Raw genomic sequence first — 23,130 nt, 5'->3', positions numbered from 1 at the left:
ACAATCAGACCATATATATATATATATATATATATATATATATATATATATATATATATATACATCAGAGTAAATAGTCATAGATATGTTCACACTGAAGGAAGTATTCATATACACATGCTCAGATTGGAGGAAATATCCATGCATATACACAGACTGAAGAAAACGCCAATAGGACAAAATGTGCATACAGACAGGAGGAAATATTCATGCACACATATACAGACAGGAGGAAATATTCATGCACACATATACAGACAAGAGGAAATATCCATACACATATACAGACAGGAGGAAATATTCATACACATATACAGACTTGAAATATTCATACATGTATATAGACTTGAGGAAATATTTATACACATATATAGACAGGAGCAAGTATCCATGCAAATACACAAACAGGAGAAAATATTCATACATGTATATAGACTTCAGGAAATATCCAAACACCTATATAGACAGGAGCAAGTATTCATGCACATACATAAACAGGAGAAAATATTCATACATATAGACTTGAGAAAATATTCATAGACATAAATACAGACAGGAGAAATTATTCAGGCATAAGTACAGACAGGAGAAAATATTCATAGACGTACACACAAACAGTAGGACATATTCAAACACATATACAGACAGGAGGAAATATTCATACACATATACAGACTTGAGAAAATATTCATAGACGTACACACAAACAGGAGGACATATTCAAACACATATACAGACAGGAGGAAATGTTCATAGATATACATGCAGGCAGGAGGAAATATTCATACACATATATAGACTTGAGAAAATATTCATAGACGTACACACAAACAGGAGAAAATATTCGGAGACATGCATACAAACAGGAGGACATATTCAAACACACATATACAAGTAGGTGGAAATATTCATAGATATACATGCGGACAGGAGAAATTATTCATACTCATATTCATTTGTAGACAGGGGGAAATATTCATAGGATGATAACATTTTTCAAAAATAAAACAGTAGTGTGTTTTAGTCAAATTACAATATTTGTGTAGCATAACAAAAAGATGAGAGAAGTCTACATCATTTCTGGTAAGGGCACGGAAGGTCTATACACTGATTTATTTTTTGTACGTAATGTACTACTCTGACTTAAAGTTTTTTTATATCTCCCTTTGAAGAGCACTGTATACAATAAACTTAAATTGGACAGAAAATTATGAGATGCACATGTAAACGTAACGTGACAACGTAAAACCCTTTCAGGACAACATCTCGACTTGGAAATATTTTTGGTAGGTATAGGGGAATAGAAAAAAAACAAAACAAAAACATTACAAACCAGCAAAAACATCCCAGACTAAAACGTAACAAAAACTTCGAAATTTTAAGTAGTGAATTATCTTTGGTGGAAATCTGACGCTGTTCATACTCAGCGGCGGTGAATTGGCAGTCGGATCCTCGAAGATACTCGTAGGGTGACTGAAAAAAAACCCTGCCACAGCAAACATATTTGTTGTGCTAACACGGAGTATTTACTACCCACGACATTTCAGAGGTCTAATTATGCCTTGTGTTGTGCACCCGAGCAGAATGACGTGCATCTTCCTGGAGAAGTTTTGACATTTCTGGAAATGCGATGTTGATGTATTTTTCGGCCCCTCTAACGCCTGGTTAGCCAATTTTCTCGGCCTCTGCAGACCGAGCGAGCAGCTATCACTTTGTATTTGTGTAAAGTTTTGACAACCCGAGATTTGAACACGATAATGTCCCGCAACACCCTCCCTAATCCAGCTAACCTGGGCCGTCTGTGGTGGGATTTATGTATGCGCAAACAGTATGTACGAGAAGGACAGCTGTCGCGTGCGATCAGTTAAGAATTGGCATCGTTCGGCTTATGGCATTAACATGGTGAACCGTCAAGTCCTCAGTGACGTCACTCCGAGCTGTGTACACTTGTCTATCACCGTTTATGCTGGCTATCTTGTATGATTTGTGAAGTGAATTAAGTTGATCCGTGCAATGTAACCTGAGCTACAGTACACGATCCATGTAATGTATGTATTACACCAGCTATTTATTTAACCACTACCCTCACAAGGAACTAACAATTTCTGCTTTTGTAGCTGCTTGGTGAACAATTCAGATCCAAACTATCCATTACCCATTCAATACGCTTTCTTCCAATGGTTAGGCGGTAGTAAAGACATTCACACCTATGAAAGAGTGTGTCAAAGCAATGAAACATAAACTGCACCCCATGTGAGGTACTCACTGAATTTCCTAAAAATCAAACGTACAGGCGGGCCTTCTATCGTCAATCTTCAAGTGGTGGAACTTTCATCGTTTTGCCTCAATTCCAGAGGGTATTTAAATAAGTCGAGTTGTTTCCCATTTTATTAATGCACAAATACGTCTATATATAGACCTATTCCTCACGGCCAGACGAGGTTCAATATTGTTCTGTTAAATCATCTTTAAATCATTTGTTTTACCCAAAGATACCTAGAGATATGCTAATTATAAAATGGTAATTCTTAAGTTTCAGCCCCATGCTAAAAACCATTTAAGAACGGATCGAAGGTCAATATTTGGGCTAAATTACCTTGAAAGCTTTAAGGGTACTGGTCATAACTGAGTACGAGGATGAAACTTATACATTTCTCTCGACAACCTGATCGCTAAAAACAAATTCTGAAGTTCCCAGTCCATGCACTAAGCCATTTAAGAACGGTCTAAATCACGCTAATTATGACTTTTATCGGTCATGTCGCGTACGAGGAACTTTTTTTACCGAAAGAATCCTTGAGATATGCTAATTATAAAATGGTAGTACTAATCCTTAAGTTCCAACTGCATGCTAAAAACCATTTTAGAACGCGTCAAAGGTCAATATTTGGGCCTTCCTGAAGTGAAATATTCAACAAGGCGTAAAACACGAATCAAATTAAATAAGATAACGGTCTTATCATGGACAATCAATTTTAAGTTTCAATTTTGACTCAAAAGCACATATACGATAATGCGGGAATCTGATCATTTGCATCGCATCAAACAGAGCACTTCAAGAAACGAAACTGACCATAGCTGTGATTGACAGCTGTTGACACCTTCTTGTCAACAGCTGTAAGGTCTCTTCATTTTTCAGTTGAGTTTTACTCCTGTTTTCCCGTTGAATGACAAGCGTATGAGCTAAAGCTCTAAACATCAATGCAGCGAGCTATATGTTATAATAAGGGGAAAAAGGTATCGCTCATTCCAGTCACATTGAAGTATCGTTATCTGTATTAAAGGCTATACAGAATGGGGAAAATCATTGTGCCACAAATGTAACTTCCTGAAAAATTCTTGAACGCGGAAAATCAAATAAATAAAAAGCAAATTTGACTTTCCGCCTTATAATTCTGCTACGTTTTACGCATAGCATGACAAACTGGTGATAACCGAGTAGATCTGCTGATTAACGTATGATTTCGGTATCGGTATAGATAGTTGCAACATGTTACGTATTTGTATATCTTAACCTTTCTTTCATGGTAACACTTATTTAATATAATTTTAGACTTATCTCTTTATTCACGAAGAAATTTGTTAAAACGGGATAGACGAGAGTTATATACGCAAAATTAACAGCATTAGAGTTGGAGATGAATATCATTTTTTTTTTGATTTGCCCTAAGATACATAAATTAAGACAGAAATACATAGCCATTAACATGAGAAACCAAGTGTGTATATATAGTCACAAGCATTACAACGAATATTTCAGTCTAAGGACATTTAAAAAAAGTGGGTAATATGTTTAGGCTTATATTATAATGTCTATAACGTCTGTCTATAACGGATGTATATATTTGGCATTTGCTGTTCTATTCCGTCATCAGTGTACATGCATGTGTTTACCCATGCTGCCATCTTGGCTGGTATGGAGTGAAATAAAAGAATGGATAAAAGAAAAATACATTCAACTGATTAACGGCAGTCTCTCCTATTTTCGCGCCAATAGGCCCGCATATGCCTATGGTGTAAGACATTTTACTCTGAAGATTCTCCGATTTCAAGCCACAAAACAGTACTGGGTATAACGATAACAGAGAACTCTGCATCTGAAAAGCCGTCCACAAGTGGCATTTCTAAAGAGTTAGAAAATCATACATTAAGCGAATTTCGCGACTTCATTAGGCTACCAGTACCCTATATACATTCTCAGATCCATGCAATATTATTCGACAGCTGTTAAAACCAATCTGTTTATGTCGTAGCCTAAACATTGTTCTTTGCATTAAATTAGATGGCGTGCTTATACAATCGGTTTACCGGTTGAGACGCTTAATCCAATTTAAAGCCACCTCTCAACAGGACGTATCAAGCACGAATTAGATGGCCAGTTTGTTCTTTGCTGAAGGGACATAACTATCGTCCTGCAGCTGTGCTGTAAGAGTTATCTCCCTCTAAACCAAGAAACTTTATAAGTTCATAAAAAAAGCACTCTTGGTGATGCATCTATGATTTAAATAAATGTTCCATTCACTATACAGCAGAGGCAGACATTACTCTATACAAACAGCCACAGTCCTTCATACATCAAGCCCACTAAGAAGTGGACTTACCTGTATACAGTGAGCATACTCTATATCGTAATGCGCGTTGGCTACTTGCCGCACAGCCAGTAGTTCACCCAGGGATCACCAATTTTCTTCACTCATGAAACTGACCATGGCCGTATAAATGAAATATTCTCATATAAGGCGTTAAACACCAAATCAAAAATGAATCAAACAGGACAAAGTGTGTGTTGACACTCTTAGTGCAATCTGCACACCATTGACTATACGGCCTACACTCATGCACGTACGCTAGATCTAGGCCATAACATGCAATCTGGAGAAAGTCTTTGATATTGTTGCTGCATGTCAGACGTAAAATGTGTCATAAATTGATCTGGTTACTTTATATGGTTAGTATAACTAAAGATCTGATAAACACACCTGCACAAAAGTCTGATAAAATTTATTTATTTTGCTTGATTTCTGTTTTACGGCGTAGGCTTGCTCCAGAATATTTCACTTTTACGACGATGACTTGCATTATGTGGGAGGGAGCCCTTGATTAATAAGAACAGACTCAAGCAGTTGGCGAAAAACTGCATGAATATCATAAAATCCAGGTCATCCCGAACTGAACATGAATATCGAATTAAAATTTCCTGTCTAACGCTGTATTGCATCAGTTGCAGCCATACATTCTTCAGTGCATCATTTTAGAGTTAGTTGTTATGGAAATCAGAAATTCATTCGAAATGGCACTAAACCAAGTTTAACCCTCATTGAGCATCTGAACTTGTGAATTGTATACTGACAAAGTTTCCCACAAGTTACGTACAGATATGTTCACAAAATGATGATGAAAGACAAGTGGTTTTTAACGAATATATCAGGCTGCCCAAATAAACAAACCGGCATCGTCGACCACTTTATGCCATCGGATTCCTATATAAACAATGAGAGTTGGGGGGACCTACAAATTCCCTATCTTTACAAAGATTGGGTTTGAACCCGCAAATCGGGTGTGTTTGCGATTGAATGTCGCGGAAATACCAAAAAAAAAGTGATGAATATAACAGCAATTGGCATTCCAGAAACAATGCAGAAATGGTGCTAAACTGTTACTGCAAGGCTGTGCGTATCAAAGTTTCTGTTTAGAGATCTTGCATCTTGACTGAAATAGACAGAAAACGCTGAATTGAATGAGCGCTATATGTATTTTGGCGGCATACTTTGCAGCCACGTAAACGTATCTACATGATATTTTAATTTATATAATCAACAACAACGTGGAGTAAGAATACTACCGACAGAAGATTTATTTTATTTATTTATTTTATTGGTGTTTTACGCCGTACTCGAGAATATTTCACTTATACGACGGTGGCCAGCATTATGGTGGGAGGAAACCGGGCAGAGCCCGGGGGAAACCCACGACCATCCACAGGTTGCTGAGGGACCTTCCCACTTACGGCCGGAAAGGAAGCTAGCATGAACCGACAAAAGAGAAGTTATAAATGTAACTTTCATTCAACCTGACATAGGCATGTTATGAGCTCACTCAGATGTATATATAGTTTACGGGTAAACACTGTAATCCATTTTACAGTGTGAACACTTATGTAGTTAAAATATAAAAGCAGCTTCCAAGAGTCTGTCATCATTTTATTGTGGTTTCGGCTGGTATACTGCGTCAGTACAACATGGTATATATACTGGTAGAAAATAGCATCATATTTCTGATTATGCTCCGTGCTTCTTACTTTATACTGTAGAAGTTTCTATTGAAGATCTGATGCACACCAAGAATCGTTGTATATCATAATTGGAAACACAGATGTGCTTTACGTGATCTAAGAGGTCTTTTAAATGTATGTATGTAGATATGGTCAAATAGATTAATTATTTAGGGATAGCTTTCGGTGGATTTTGTTCTTTAATAGAAGATGAAACGCAATTAGATAGGACACCAGATTGATTCTACCTAGTTACCTAGGAAACCTTGGAATACATGTGCATTACACATTGGGTTAATTAATCAGGGCTTATATGTCACATGTCATGTCACCTACATTCGGCATGTCACCAGCCAATTTAATTATGAGGTAAGTACGCTAAGCTTAACATTTACTCGATCGTATATATACCTGTGTATATATACTGGTCTCTTAACACTGGTTTGTTATTTATCTGTATAGGCGTAACTTTATCATAATGCCAAATCTAACATATTGGCAATGCATATTGAAAATGCTGTAATTTAATACTACCTTATGCCAAATAAACAATTTTAGTTCTTGCGTTCTCTTGTACATAGATGTTAAAAATCTTGCCATCTAACATAATTTTAAATCTGCAATCATTACACAACATAACTAATATGTTAACATGTTAGTTATGTTGTGTAATGTCAGTGCTAACATATTAACATGTTGGCACTCATATTTTGCAGCATTAAACATATTGTATCATTTGTTTTTGTAATATTTTGTAGAATAGTAATCCTACATGCATCCAGTTAACAAACACCGAGGGCCTCTAGTTTCCTCTGCGGTCCTACGGGGGAAGGTCTGGTGGCAACCTGCTGGTGGTGGCAAGTTCCGCCCAGGCCCTGTCCGGCACGTTCCTTCCACCATAATGCTGGCCGCCGTCGTATAACTGAAAACATGACAAAAAAAATCCAATCAGATAATGAAGTAAATAAACACACCAAGATGCTACGCGAACACACGATGAGTTTTTTTCAACCCCAGAGAAATTTGAGGATCAAAACGGTTACCGGTACATGTTTAGCTAGCTATATCGAAGCTGATGGTCACACAGTAAAAAATAACCACGGGGTTAAAAAAAAAACTTTTTGAAATGTATTTTTATTGACAATGACTTTAACGTGAAATCAGACTATGTTGACGCCGCCACTCAGGTAAATCATTCTTGTCCAATCAAATTGTATCAACTGTACTACGGCTCATGTACGTGGCGCTGAGTTAGCTTCGCATTTAACCAATCTACAATAAATGACAAGACGGTGACATTGTCACGGAAAAGAATTTGCCGAACTACTTTTTATGTGTACGGAGTGAAAACGAACAATAACTCTTCCTTAAGACAAAACGTTGCCTTCTTGTGTGCCAGACCAAGAGCAAATTATCAAGTTATTGATGTCGGAAAATTGCTTATATGTTTGACACAACATTTCATGACTTTCATGACGCTGCGCAGTGATCTGTTTCGACGACCGAGTTATTTGTGCAAGGTGGTCCGTCTGTTGTCCCTGAAGTTGACTGCTGTGGTTATTAGTATTTAATATTCTGGTTATGTTTTACAATTAAGAGATTATTTTCTCATGCATATGTGCCTGTGACTTTTGTGCATGGTAAAACATGGCATAACTCCATGCGTTTGCCTTTCGTTTGAAATTTTATCAAAGGCGCTCGTGTTGTGAAGAGCGTGCTATCCAGTGCCCAGTTATCGTGAAACGGAAAGTCGACAAATCCATTGGAAGCTGTCATCAATAATACATTCTTTTCGTTGAACGGGGTCTGCATTAATATGGAAACATAAGGTGGGTTAAAGGGGTTTAGTAATACTTCGTGTGGGAAATATGTTAGTGTACTAACGTAGTCCACATGTGTCACATTGCCATGCTACACTGTGTAACAGTAAACAGTGACCAACAACAGCAACGTTTACTGTTTTTATAACATAAATAACATATGAGTATGCGTATATGGATTATGTAATCACAAAAGGCAGGCAGAGGAGGTGCCTGAAATTTGTTCCTTGTTTCTTTCTTTTCCCCACGACTTAGTGGCCATACAACTTACAAGTAAGCCCACGTTAGTATGTGCCAGGTTATAGAATTAATTTGAATACTGCTTGTGTCAGCTACAGATTCCAAGTTAAACACAACCCACACTACTATCAAAATGTTCCTGCCGGAGTGTACTTGATGAGGCGCAATAATGGGGTTCGCCAGCCTTCTACAAAGGGAAGGAAATGGTGTAACTGATAAAATGCAGTGCCCTCTATCAATTGAATGACAGTCACAGCTTTTATTATTCATGATGACTGGTGTTAGTATTGAAATTAGTGGTATTGTTATTTAAGTAGGTAGAGGGCACCGCTGTTTTATCAGTTACAAGATTTGCTTCCCTTTGTACAGTGCTGGCGGACCCCATTGTTGGGGTTAATCCACCCATAAACAGCTGTCATGTACGTTACAAAAAAAAAAAAAATTAAAAATACACATGGGCAGCAATTTAAACAAATAATTCATCAGCTCCTTGAGCAAAATGTTTCTTTTTACAACAATCATCTGTGTGAGTGTACCTGCTTACCAATTGACCCTACCAGTCAGTGGAATGCTTTCTTTTTTTCTTCTAGTTTCAGATGTTCAGTGACAGCTAAGATGTGCTTTATCAAGCCAAAGATGGCAGGTGTGCAGAAAGCTTTTGTGATATGTTTCAGTTTTGTCCTCATAAAGACAGTTGTCTGTGATCAGATAAATGTTCAAGTTGAACATACAGACCCTTCAGACAAACAGACTGATAGCAATACGGACCGTGTAATACAGAGAGACTCGGAAGATGTGTATTATTCTAGTTCTATAAACCAAGAGGAATCAGACTCCAACAGAAAGACGGACTCTTACATAAAAGGTAACGTAAACTATGTTTCTCAAGAAAAATTACATGATATAAAACAAGAGACTGACTCTTCTGCCCCTGGTGGTGGAAACTATCCAACCTCTCCTGATGTTCAAACCTTTTCTCAGTTAGAAAACCACCCTCCATCTGAGTCCATGCAGCAACCTCCTTCTGACTCACAGTATCAACTGCTTTCTGACTCACATCAGCCTCTCTCTGAATCCCACCGGCAGCCTCTGTCTGAATCCCATCAGCAGCCTCCCTCTGATGTCAACAGCCAGAAATCCTCAAACTTCCCTAACCAGCCTTCGTCAGATACAACTAACCAGGTTTCTCCAGAATCTCAAAAACAGCAAGCACAACTGCCTCAATACCAACTCCCTCCTGAATCTATGGCTGCTAGTAATCCACGTTTACACAGTGAACAGAATGTGCCTAAATTTCAAAATCAGGATGCTCATATTGAGGACGTGTCGAATCCTCAGGCTAGCCCCGTGCCTGACCATCAGGCGTCACAAGCATCACATCGTCAAGATGCCCATGATGCTCAGGAGGACCCCATCAGGCAGCCTCCTCAATCTAAAGGTGGAGCGAGGGAGAAGAACAGAGGTGAAGAGTCGCCTCTCTTAGGCAAGCTTACTCCCCCAGCGGACGATTCCCCATTTCTGCTTGATCAGCCGAGTCTTAAAGCTGCATCAGGTAAGGATCAGCAAAGCCAAGGTGTGCACAGTAGTGGGAACCCACAGAGGCAGTCTGAGCCTAGGGAGAGTGGCTTAGGACAATCTTCATTCATGGACGTTCAGCTGAAGGGAGAAGTGAAGGAGGGCAAGGGTTCACCATACAACTCTGTCAGTGAGAAGAAAAGTGAGGAAAACTACCAACATGAAAAGAAGAAGGAAGAGTTTACCTCAGCGCATCGGATACCTGATAACGTAGCTAAATCAGAACATCAGATCCCTGATAATGTGGCTACATCAGCACATCGGATCCCTGATAACGTAGCTAAATCAGGACATCAGATCCCTGATAACATAGCTACATCAGCACATCAGATCCCTGATAATGTAGCTAAATCAGAACATCAAATCCCTGATAATGTGGCTACATCAGCACATCACATCCCTGATAACATTGCCACATCAGCACATCGGATCCCTGATAATGTAGCTACATCAGACATGGCAACAGAAAAGGGCGATGACTTCATCGACTTTGATCCAGATGAGGTGAATGCTCTTTTAAGTGCCTTACCTGAACCTTTTGACAGGTCAGAGCTGGACATGGATGCAGTGTCTGAGATCTACGTAGTGTACACTGGAAACGTCAAGGAGACGTCACTGCTATACAAGCCTGATCAGTATGGCTACGTCCGTCTGCTCAAATACTTACAGACAGTGGCAGCGGATGGCACAGTGGCGACCACAACAGAGGAGCTGTATGAACACCTGCCGGAGCTTGTGCTTAACCCTGACTCCCATGACACTCAGAAGGCCAGGCAGGCTAATGAGGCTGAGCAGTACTCTGAATCCATCACTTACCTTGATAAAGCTGATAATGTTCCTGTTTTGCATGCAGATTTCAGCAAGGCTCAAAGTGCTGGGACAAGACAGGATGAAGGCACGACAGATGAAGACACTGGTAATGAGGACAACCCAGAGATTGTACCTAAGACAGAAGAGGAAATTTTAGGTTTGAATTACTGTTTGTCAGTTTTTCACATTAATGATGGAGGTTCTGTTTAACTGAACAAAGTAAAAACATGTACATGTTTTCTGAGTTTGGTAAGGAATTGTTCAAGGTACATGCACTGTTTTCCAAGTCTGAGTTTTTCTTTGAATGGTTTAAACTGCTTTTTGATCCACATTAAAAAGAATCATGTGAGTCTAATTTTGTTCCATTGCAGCCCAGAAGCTTTTTGAACAGGGGGAGTTACTGATCAACAGTACCTACAACAAAGACTATGCTGGGTAAGTATGTGGATCTTATTTTCCACACATACATTCTGTCATTTATGATGACTTAGAAAAAAGTTGTTTAGAAAAAGTTAGAATATTACTGGGTTTTTCCCCAGTGAGTGACCATCAAGTTGAGACACCGGACCCGATAGCACAGTTTGTAGAGTGTCCGCTATTTGAGCGGTGGATCAAGGGTTAATCCTGGGTCGGGTCACACCTAAGACCTTAAAAGAGGAAATTGTAACTTCCTCACTTGGTGTTCAGCATGAATGGGATAGTGCAACGACTGGTTGACCGGTATCAGTATAATGGCTCGGGCGGTGCGGCTTACTTGCCTTCGGGAGGCACATTACATCCACTCTAAGGATTCCTTTGTCAACATATGACTTAAAAAATTGTTAAGTACGACGTTAAACCCCAAGCACTCGCTCACTCACTCACTCAAGCTGATGATACGGATGTGATGTCAGGTTTGAGACTTCCTTTTTGTGCAAGAATTCCTCTCCAGTTTTCAGAAGGATGTTCAGAATTTATCTTTGGAGCGCTAAAGAGGACAGCCGTATAAGGTGTATGAAGGAGTCTCCTATTTTTCACCCCAGCGTTAGTCTCCCAACTTGTGTGTTTCAGGGCGTACCAGTATTTTGAGCAGGCTGCCATGTATAACCATTCAGAGGCCCAGGCTCACCTAGCCTTTGGCTATTTCCTGGGGGACTACCTCCCGCAGAATATCTCCAGGGCGCGGGAAATGTTTGAGGACTTGTCACAGAGGGGCTCCCCCAAAGGCCAACTGGTAAGATAGGCTCCAACGTGGCTTAAGGTAGCAGAGATGTCTCCAGAAGAGAAAATTTTACTATATAATGTGTACGTGTAGTCTGAGAATCAGTCTGTCGTCTTCAGGCACTTCAATGTCACATGGAAGTGTCTTTTCTTCCTAAACATGACACAAATCAACAAGATCATGTTGAGTGATAACTTTGCATGGCTGAAGCATCGAATTGTGGTTTTCTCAAGACATAAAGGGATGCTTCATGGGAGGTTAGTCTGCATGACCCCAGCATACTTGTTATTGAAAATCTTTGGCAGATATTACAACCTGGCTTGAGTCCAAAATGTAAGTGATTTAGACTACATAGTTAGTATTGGTAATCATAGCTACTACATGTATCAGTGAACTGTGTCATGTTTGGGTCAGACACAGTTCTCTGTGAAGAGTCCACATTACATGTATATTCCCATCTGAATCCTCTTTTTCAGGGCATGGCACTTCTGTATGCCACAGGTATTGGTGTCAACTCCAGTCAGGCTAGGGTAAGTGCTTTCTTAAAATCAGGTTACTGTAAATGTTCAACCTTTTTAACCTCTAAAGCACTGTTATCATTGGAATTTATGCATACAATTGTTATGAAAATGATGGTAAAATGATTTGCTTGTGTCGCTAAAGATTCAAGGTTCATAAAATTCTGCAGATTATTTCTCTACACCCCATAGTTACATCACAGTGTTTCATAGTTACATCACAGTGTTTCATAGTTACATCACAGTGTTTCATAGTTACATCACAGTGTTTCATAGCTACATCACAGTGTTTCATAGTTACATCACAGTGTTTCATAGTTACATCACGGTATTTCAAAACATTAGTCACAGTGATTGTTGAAAGGTTGAAGAATTAGGGTAATCTATTCTAATTACCTTTCATTCTTTTTATGTTTTCGCTCAAATGGTTACTTTCATTTTGGGTTTCTTTCCAACCTAGAAACCCAAGCATTCATTACTTGCTAAAGGTCATCACAGAGGTCACCTACTAGAGATTGATTGAATTGAATATAATTGATCCTCTGTCTTAATTTCTCAGCTTTATCACATTCTTCAAAGTCTTTCCCTTTGGTGTTAGTGTAATGTTAATGTCTGTGAAGACGAGACATTTCAGTTTAAGGCATCTAGCAGTGCTCTGTATAACCATTCTACCTGTTGTGTTTCAGTCGCTGATTTACTTCACGTTCTCGGCTCTCGGGGGAGAACCTTTGGCTCAGATGGCTCTGGTAAGATTCCATTGTTCTCTATTGACAATAAAAACTTTCATATCAATTTCCTGTAATTGATCCTTCATTAATTAAACCATATAGTAAGATTTTGTCTGGCACAAGTCTTTCAAACATAAATCAGATTTGAAACATACGAATACTGTATTTCATCTGAAGTGTAGCATTTTCAAGTGACACATTTTGCTTGATTTTGATTGACTCATCTCCGTTATAGAACTACTTGTGAAGTTGTGATGAATTTCTTGTCACAAAAACTTAAGTGTTGGCATCAAAATTATCATTTTAAAGCTTTTATGTGCTTCTGAAAGGTCATATTTACATACCAAACTTCAAGTGAAATATAGTATTGCATGGTTCTGTTTACCTGAGACAGGTGTGAACCTGTTATCTAATCACTATTAACATGTATGATCTTGTTGTATTGTCCGGTTTCCTCCCACCATAATTCTGGCTACCATCATAGAAGTGAAATACACTTGAGCATTGTGGAAAACACCAATCAAGTAAATAATTAAACAAATTATTACGTGGTAGTATTACGCATACCTGTTTTTCTGTTGACAGGGTTTTCGCTACTGGTCTGGTATTGGTGTAGAGACAAAGTGTGAGACAGCTCTGACATACTACAGAAAAGTGGCCAGTCGAGGTAGGTAAAAGCTCTGCCACGCTGTCAATCATACAATGGCTGATGAACCTGAGTATAACTTTAATGTTGTGTGTTACAGTGACTGATGGGGTGTAACTGAGTATTTTTTACAATGACTAACAGAGTATTATCTCTCTTCTGTTACCTGTTACTGTGACTGATGAGAGTAACAGAGTATTATTTCTTCTGTTACTTGTTACTGTAGCTGATGAATGCAACAGAGTATTATCTCTCCTGTTACCTGGTAACAGTGGCTGATGAATGTAACAGAGTATTATCTCTCCTGTTACCTGGTACAGTGGCTGATGACTGTAACAGTATTATCTCTCCTGTTACCTGTTACTGTGACTGATGAGAGTAACAGAGTATTATTTCTTCTGTTACTTGATCCTGTTGCTGATGAATGTAACAGAGTATTATCTCTCCTGTTACCTGGTACAGTGGCTGATGACTGTAACAGAGTATTATCTGTCCTGTTACCTGTTACTGTGACTGATGAGAGTAACAGAGTATTATTTCTTCTGTTACTTGATACTGTTGCTGATGAACGTAACAGAGTATTATCTCTCCTGTTACTTGGTACAGTGGCTGATGAATGTAAGAGAGTATTATCTCTCCTGTTACCTGTTACGGTGGCTGATGAGTGTAACTCAGTCCCTATTTCTCCTGTGTTCCAGTTGCCGATGAGGTGTCTCTGTCGGGTGGTCCGATCATCCAGAGGATCCGACTGCAGGATGAGCAGGAGAGTCAGAACCAGAACACAGGCCTGCTGGATGATGACCTGCTCCAGTACTACCACTTCCTGGCTGACAAGGGTGATGTCCAGGCTCAGGTCAGTCTGGTCACTCACTAACATACCAGCCAGTTGTATGGGTTTGCTTGGCTGGTAAAATTCTTAAAAAATAACACCTTCTGCACTCAAGGTGAAGAGGCATTTTTTTAAATCAATGTGGCATTCTTCAAGCGTGTGTGAATACACAGACTATTGTATCATTATGTGGTGGTGATATTGATAAAACAATGATGATGGTACAACCGTACAATTAATGTAATGTGATAACTGCTGTGTATTGTTTCACAGTTTTCTGCTGGATTAGGATTTTCATTGCAGAATTAATTGTGGGTATTTGTGACTGACCAAAAAGCCGACTTTAGGCCTTTGAACAAATTAATGATGTGCTTATAATACTTGGGAACTCTGCTCACAGGTTCAGATGATTCTTATTTAGGTTACGGGCGTAACGATTTATCAAAACCTGACTCCAGGATTGTGATTTTGTTTCTTAATTTTATAAGGTATGCTAGGCATATGGATCTGCATTTTGTGATTGGCTAAAGCAGCACTGCCGCTCTAAGCGACTTACTGATGTGATGTGTTTGTATGCAGGTCGTGGTGGGTCAGCTGTATTTCCAAGGTGGCCGTGGAGTTAACATTAACCACGAGGTTGGTACACATATACACATAGCCTGCACATGCTCAGTCAAGGAGGACCTGACTTCACACTGATTTCTGTTGAAAGTTGTACATTAAATGGCCAGCAAACATTTGGAAGGCAATGCCCTGTATCCCCCCCCCCCCCCTCCACCCCCCCAAAAAAGGAAAAAAAAGAACAAAAGACAACAAACAAATTCAGCCATTTTTATGCAGAACTATAAATGTTCTTGTTTCTGACTTCTTCAGATGGCCCTTCATTATTTCCTGATGGCAGCAGAGTCAGGAAATGCTAATGCCTTGGCCTATCTGGGAAAGGTACAGTATTAGTTCCATGTCATAATGGGTGCCGTTGTCTCAGTACATTTGCTCTACATAAAGATGGTTTGACGTAAATTGACGTAAAATCTCAAACAAATACTTTACATGTTATTAAAGAAATGCTCATCATGATTTGATTGTTATCCTTACCATTGTGTTGGAACATTCTCAAGGCATGTTATTTTTGCTCTAAAATTTTCTGTACGTCTTAGCCTACATGTTGGTGAGTTGTGAACTAATTTGAATAAGGACATATCGAGCTTAATAGTTATATTTCCTGCAAGCACACGCACATGTGATTTGTTTTCACTACAGATGTATGCTGAAGGCAGCCCGGCTGTGAAAGCAAACAACATGACAGCTTTTAACTATTTTAAAAAATCTGCTGACAAGGTAAGGAGTTTAGAATTGAAAGTATGAAATTTTTGTGAGAAAAGTTCATTCCTTGCTGTATTCAAAATAAAGAATTATATATTTGTTTATAATACATTATAAACATGCAAGGTCATTTTAGTAACAATGTTCTTGTGAAAAGTACCCTTTACCAGTTTTGTACTGCCACTGGACAAATAAATTTATCTTTTTTACATTGCTATCAATGTAGTGGATACAAATGGTATCAGCTGCGTCTTTATTAACACAGTTAATCGTTAACATAGATTTATTTAAGTGACCATTATCTAGGGGTGTCGTACTCTCCAGGACAGACTCTTCAAGTCCATTGAATCTATGCTCTGTCAAAAGACACCCGTTTTTCTGTTACAAACAAGTGACTTAACCCGTGTTAGCCAATGAATGCTTCATACCAGCTAAATACCTTTGTAAATGAGCACAAATTCTCATTGGTCAAAGTAAACGTCCACATAACCTGGCGTCACTGATTGCCCACAAGTAAACCATAAATAATCTCTTTACTTAAAACTCGATCTTTATCAGCGAATTTGATAAAAGTTGATCCATGATCATGTTCACTTCCTACTTCATTCAGTCACACTAACTTTACAGCAACAACCTGTTACGGTTTGGTCGTGTCCATTCTGATTGGTTATTCTGGATTATGTTACTGTAATTCTTCAACCTTTTTGCATGTTTGCATCATGTATATTCAAGCATATTCTGAAGGCATTATTCTGTTTTGACCAATAAAATTTTATATTTTGTTAAGCCTTGAAATTTGCCAATCCAGCAAATGTAGTTTGTCCCCAAAGTCAAATTATAAATATGCAAAAATTACACTGAAAGTTGCTCTTTCATATGTGAAAAGGTTTGAGAAGTTAGGGTAATTAGCCATCCATATGGGATTTGTGAACCCTGTCAGCCTAGGTAGTAATTTTGAAGGTTACAGGCCTCTGTATGTGGATATCGGTACCAGTGTAAGCTTATTGAGTCATCTGTAAATGACTGGTTTGCAGAATGTAATCCTCAGAGTTTGATATGAGAAAAGTGCATGCAGTAAAAATACTAACTTTCAAAAAGAGTAAATAAATGGGGATGGCAGGCTACATGATCAGCTCTTGTACATTATGATTTTCATGATTATTCTGTTCCCTGTTTGCAGAATAATCCCGTTGGACAGAGTGGTTTGGGAACTATGTACTTATATGGAAAAGGTGTTGATAAGGTAATCATTGTGAGGAAAAAAAACAATGTTAGGGTATATATGTTATAATTTAACTAGTCACAAGATTGCCAGTAATATGTCAAGACAACCACTTCTTCTTGCTTTGTGCATTCAAAATGTTCTTCTTGATGGTAGTTATATTAACATGTGAAAATTTACAAAAATGTCATAAATATTTTTTTAACCTGTTTGTAACTCCAATTGAGAAGATCAGAACAGGGGCAAAGTTTCCTGTTAACACATTTTAATTCAAAGCTGTGGAGTCCCTGTTAATACCAATGAATCTATAAACAAATATAATGTGTAAGCAACTAGTGATTGTGATTTGATCCTGTTTCCTGTTTTACAGGAATACAACAAAGCCTTTAAGTATTTCAGCCTGGCAGCTGATCAAGGCTGGGTGGATGGCCAGCTACAGCTTGGGATTATGTACTTCAGTGAGTAGTGTCACTCCCAGAACTAAGCCCCTTCCCTTCCCCCTGTGTAGTTATCTGCCTTTGACCTCCCTGATACTGGCAAATAAGATTTTTGATAAAGAAAGCCACGAGCGTGAGGAAGTGTGTTTGGGATTCACAGTCTATACTCAGTAAATGCCAATCCATGCAGTATGAGATCTGCTATGGACTTTGGTTCTTGTCTGCTAGTCCAAGAAAGATAGCAGTAATTAGCTTAAAATTTGAAAAGCCATTGTGTGGCGGCTTTCCATGTAGTACATTTTTAAACGTTCCTTAGTGTGTGTTTACAAACTTATAAACTTATAAAATAGACTTGTGAAAAGCAGTTGTTTGTGAAATAGTTTCTTGATATGTGTGTAGTGGTTTCCAGATGTCTAGTTTCATGTCTCCCGCAAATGAAGTAATCACAAGTAACTGGTTAAAACACCAATTTCTAGACAAATTTTTTCAGCTGATTTCCTATTTGACATTTCAGATGGAATGGGTGTGAGGAGAGATTACAAAATGGCGGTGAAGTACTTTAACTTGGCGTCCCAGCTGGGTCATGTTTTAGCCTTCTTCAACCTGGCTCAGATGCATGCCACAGGCACAGGTGTCCCCCAGTCCTGCCACACTGCTGTAGAGGTCAGTGTGGCTTACCCTTTTTTCCCCTGTGGGTTATATTCCCTCATCACATTAGGTTTTTGGTAAAATATTTGTGATAACCTGACAAAAATAGTCCGGGTACCATATTAGTCTGATGTCACAGTTTTAGTCCCCTTATATGCACACTGTGTATATAGTTGTGTATATTTGTCTGAGAATTATCAAAGTGTACAGTTTGTGAACATGTATGAAAGTCAAGGATAAAGATAACTGTGTTAAATGCATTTTACAATGCAGAGTCTAAAGTTGACACTAAACTAGTTGACATCTCCTCTGTGATTACCAGCTGTTTAAGAACGTGGCGGAGCGAGGAAGGTGGGCAGACATGGTAATGGCGGCGCACTCGCTGTACAAAGAGGGTAATGTGGACAGCGCTGTTCTGAAGTACATTGTGCTGGCAGAGCTAGGCTATGAAGTAGCTCAGTCAAACGTGGCCTACATCCTAGACCAGGGTGAGTCCAGCAAGTCTTTGTGCGGGGGGGATAGGTGGTGGGAGTGACCCCGGCTTTATACTCTTCCACTTGCTATATATACTTTGGTCTTGTTCGTTAGAACCATTAAAGGGCACAGATTAGAAAGCCGTTTTGACCGTGTAATATAAAGATCAGCATTATTATGCATGTCTTGTGAACAAGTTGTGTATGACAACATCTACAGACACTTCAACATCAGATGAAGCATTTTCTTCGTCCAGTTATCCTTATTATCAGGTAATGAACTCACACATATATTCTGTTTTAGGTGAGAGTTTCTTGTTTGACAGTGACGGCATGTACAAGAGAGCCTTGTTACAGTGGAGCAGGGCAGCAGCACAAGGTAATCTTCCTTGGATAGTCTCATGCTTGAGAAAGTAAGCAGTACAACGAAAAGTACAAACTCTTTTTTTTTTTTCAAAGTAAAAGCTTTTACTAAAATTACCAATATCATTAAACTTCAATCACGGTCATTTATACATCTGGAGCAGAAAGTTACATTGTATTACCTGGCTGTCATTTACCTGAATTTGGCAACATTACGTCTATTTGTATCAGTAAATGATATCTTTAGTGTGAACACATACATACATGCATATGCATATATGCAAATTTGCCATTAGCATCAAGTTTTTGCTAGAGCGTCCATTTCAGGAGTGGTAAATCCAGGGTCAATCCTGGGTCCAGTCACACCTAAGACTTTAAAAGAGGAAGTTGCAGCTTCTTTGCTTGGCAATCAGAGTGAAGCGGATAGTGCAACTACTGGTTGACCTGTATCAGGATAATGGCTCGAATGGGCGGCTTACTTGCCTTTGGTAAGGCGTCTCAGTGAAGCAGCACTAGATACAAAAGTGGTGGAAATCCGTCCTGCAACAAGAAGGCACATTACATGTATTCTAAGGATTCCTTCGTCGTCAAATGACTGAAAAATTGTTAAGTATGATGTTAAACCCCAAGCACTCACTCACTCACTCACTCAAGTTTTTGCTGTAATATACATGCATTATGTTTACATTGTCCTGCCAGGTTATCCGATTGCACGTGTGAAGATTGGAGACTATCACTATTACGGCCGTGGTACAGAAGTGGATTATGAGATGGCCGCCACACACTACAGGCTGGCGTCAGAACAACAGCACAACGCTCAGGCCATGTTTAACCTGGGGTACATGCACGAGAGAGGCCTGGGCTTGAAACAGGTTTGTTCACAGCAACTTTTTGTCAGATAAACTACAAATATGGCACATTTGCTTGCTCCGTGCTGCACTCAGTGTAGTCAGATAGAACACCCCAAAGATTGTTTAGCTCATTGACCTTACACTCTGGTTAATGTCTTGAGCATTAATGAGGCTGGTAGCATAGACAGTGAAAGCTTGTGGTGTGTTCAAACCCATCTCTTGCTTCATTGACTAGGGTACCTGCAGGAGGAGTTTTTGTTTTTTACTCCAAGAACTCTTTTTTTTCCTCCATAAATCTGACCAGTTACATAGTTTTAAAAATTTCCACGTGTAGAAGTAATGATGCTTCATTATGAATAATTTTTCCCACTTATAAATAAATGAGCCAATCAACCTATGAGCCAGTGTATTAGAATGTGATCTTTGTTTCAGGATGTGCACCTGGCTAAGAGGTTTTATGACATGGCTGCGGATACAAGTGTGGACGCTCAAGTCCCTGTCACACTGGCCCTCATCAAGCTTGGCCTTGTCTATGGAATGGACCTCTTCAAAAAAGAGGTAACAATGAAACATTTAAACTCACTTGTGAGGTGAAGTTTCACTACAATAAATCCCAGGTGAACTCATAATCCCGTTCAGAAATCACCTGGATGGTTTTGTAATTTTGTATTCTAGGTTAAGTATTTGAGTAGAGTTAGTATACCCATTGTCCTGAAAAAGTTATAGAAATAAGCATTTTCTTCTTTCAGTAGAAATGCATACCATACATGGAATAGCCAAGGCATGAGACATTCTCTTTGTTGAATATATTTTAATGTGGGCTGAAACTTGCATTAATGAATGAGGTAAATTACAACTGTTTTAATCCCCATTTGGAGATGAGAATACGGTAATCACAAATGTGAGTAGAATCTGGTCACTGACCATTTTTTAAGTAAAAGTAAAGGTGTGTTTATAATGCTGAGTTATTTGCTTCAGATTGATGGTTATCAGCGGATGCTCTACCGCCTGGACCCTCGCTTGTACGTGGGACCTGACTGGGACCTCTACCTACTGACTGCTCTTGCCATGATTCTAGCCCTGGTTGTTTTATGGAGGAGACAGAGATAGTATACCCTAACTTATGAAATCAAATCCACAAAAATTTACCCTCACATTTCATGTAAATAACATTTGTACAGCCATTTCGGGGATGGGGGCTGGTAAAACACTGAATATTTGAAGTTCATTTTCATTATACTATTATAGATGTCAGAAGATGAAGTTTCATCATCTTCATGAACCTTTGATTGAAGTCTGTTGATTAAAACTCCAAGGATTCCTACTCAGGCACTTCAGAATGGGAAGCTGATGGTGGTTACATTACTTGCCTTTTTAGTGAGTTGTATGTAAGTTTCGACACCTAATCTTCTGTGCTCTGATAGTGTGGCATTTCAGTCTTTGGTGAAATGTGAAAATTTGTACTGAATGATCAAATACTTGTTATACTACAGTGTAGTTGTCAGCATTAATCTCCAGTATGGTACTGATATTTTTGTTCTGTTCATTTTATTCAAATAGATGTTGATTTTTTTTAAATGTTTGTGTTTTTTTTTTTTTTAACTGATTTTGAGAGAGAGAGTCTGTATATTTATGACAGGAATGTCTTTTTGTTAGCCCATATATTGCTGGGCATCACATTTTCCGTGCCTAAACAAACAGTGATGATGACAGATCTTTAATATATCCAAAATAATTGATTTGTTTTTTGTGGTTCATGAAATCCTTATGTAACAATATTGTCTATATTTTCTCTAACAGAGGTGAAAAACCAGCTGTGCATTAGATCGTCTTTGTGTAGGACAGGACCCAGTTTCATAAAGCGACGTATGACAGTTTTTTATCGTACATTTGTCTTACAATATTTTATATGTCACAATTACGTACCATTGTCGTATATGTGCAATTATCGTACAAGTATTGTAGGACATCTTCGTGAAACTGGACCCAAGTAATCCAGCTTTTATTATGGACCAGGCCCTATTAGGCGATTGGTTTTGTTTGATATTGGCATGGATTAAGATTAGACCTGCTGTTTGATTATTGAAGAAGAGCCACCTTCTTTTCCTGCTGGTAGGCTATTCTATAAGTATGTATATATGCAAGAGAATATGTACTATTGTGGATGAGAACGCCATGAAACTCTCATATTAAATGTATGGATACATTGGATATGTGAATCAGATTTATGTAGTATTTATCAAATTACACCTAAATGTTTGTAACTGGAAAAAGTTCATTGTATGATAATAAGAGATGTATGTGTAGCGTCAACGTGTATGTATTATGATCTTGTATTATATTATGCGTATTTGGACTGGGAATAGATTGCTTTAACACTACACTGTTTTGTTGTTTGTTGGATTTTTGTTATATATACATATTTTATTTCAGTCAGTTATTCAAACAAATTGTGGCACGTGTCAATCCAGCTCTTAGAACTTTGACAGCTTTATGTGAGGACTTGCATGTCAGGTACCTGACACATCTGATAAGTCAGAGGTTTACTAAAGGCACTCTGCTTTTCTCGAGCTCAAACCGGACCCCTGCCACAATGACATAAGTGAAAAACTCTTGATCATGACATTAAATACCAATCAATCAAATAAATGTATCAACATAAATTTTAAATTTGGGACATGAAGCTGTTTCATCTCTGCTCTAGACGTTTTGTTGTAAACAACAGAAGACGGTTGTACTTTGCAGATGTAGCATTTTGTGTTGACACTATATCTGTTTTGTGCAATCAAGTCTGTAGTGCAATATTCCTCAATTTCTGGGGTAAGCTTTGACCCCTGCAGTTGATGACATGACAACCCACCCAGTCAAATTATACTAACACCCGGCCAACCAGGCCTTGTTTCCTTGCCCTAATCTCTCAGTACAGAGTGCCAAGCGAAGAAGTACCATTTTTAAAGTCTTTGATACCGTTATCTCTCTGACGCTCTGACCACAGGCTTCCGAAGCGGTCGGGTCCAGTGACGCAGCACTAATGTATAAGCAATGAAACTGGCCTCTTGCAAGGAGACACTACGTCATGATATAGTTTATGATAAATAATTTTGGAAATGATACCAAATCCCAAGAAAGAAAAAAAATCAGAACAGCGAAGGAATACCCCAGATAATAGTAGTAG

The 23,130-nt window shown here is 38.7% G+C and overlaps 1 protein-coding gene across 3 annotated transcripts; it reads left to right on the top strand.

The window, feature by feature from the left end:
* The first annotated feature begins 7,819 nt into the window (after positions 1-7,819).
* On the top strand, positions 7,820-21,522 carry LOC135466611 (protein sel-1 homolog 1-like). 3 transcript variants are annotated; one of them, XM_064744190.1, is made up of 20 exons: positions 7,820-8,100; positions 8,922-9,196; positions 10,760-10,873; positions 11,088-11,151; positions 11,767-11,929; positions 12,394-12,447; positions 13,122-13,181; positions 13,749-13,830; positions 14,508-14,662; positions 15,218-15,274; positions 15,512-15,580; positions 15,899-15,976; positions 17,142-17,204; positions 17,554-17,641; positions 18,135-18,283; positions 18,591-18,756; positions 19,046-19,120; positions 19,804-19,976; positions 20,388-20,513; positions 20,934-21,522. In XM_064744190.1, the coding sequence occupies exons 2-20, from the start codon at positions 8,947-8,949 to the stop codon at positions 21,063-21,065; spliced, it is 2,118 nt and encodes a 705-aa protein (XP_064600260.1). In that variant the 5' UTR covers positions 7,820-8,100; positions 8,922-8,946; the 3' UTR covers positions 21,066-21,522. The 3 variants fall into 3 exon arrangements, with proteins under 3 accessions (XP_064600260.1, XP_064600258.1, XP_064600259.1); XM_064744188.1 differs by having other exon boundaries at positions 8,922-10,873; XM_064744189.1 differs by lacking the exon at positions 15,218-15,274 and having other exon boundaries at positions 8,922-10,873.
* The last annotated feature ends 1,608 nt before the right edge of the window (positions 21,523-23,130 follow it).

This window comes from Liolophura sinensis, chromosome 6, assembly GCF_032854445.1.
Source record: "Liolophura sinensis isolate JHLJ2023 chromosome 6, CUHK_Ljap_v2, whole genome shotgun sequence".
Taxonomy (NCBI): Eukaryota; Metazoa; Mollusca; class Polyplacophora; order Chitonida; family Chitonidae; genus Liolophura; species Liolophura sinensis.
The sequence above is the reverse complement of the archived record's forward strand: the minus strand, read 5'-3'. Positions and strand labels throughout refer to the sequence as shown.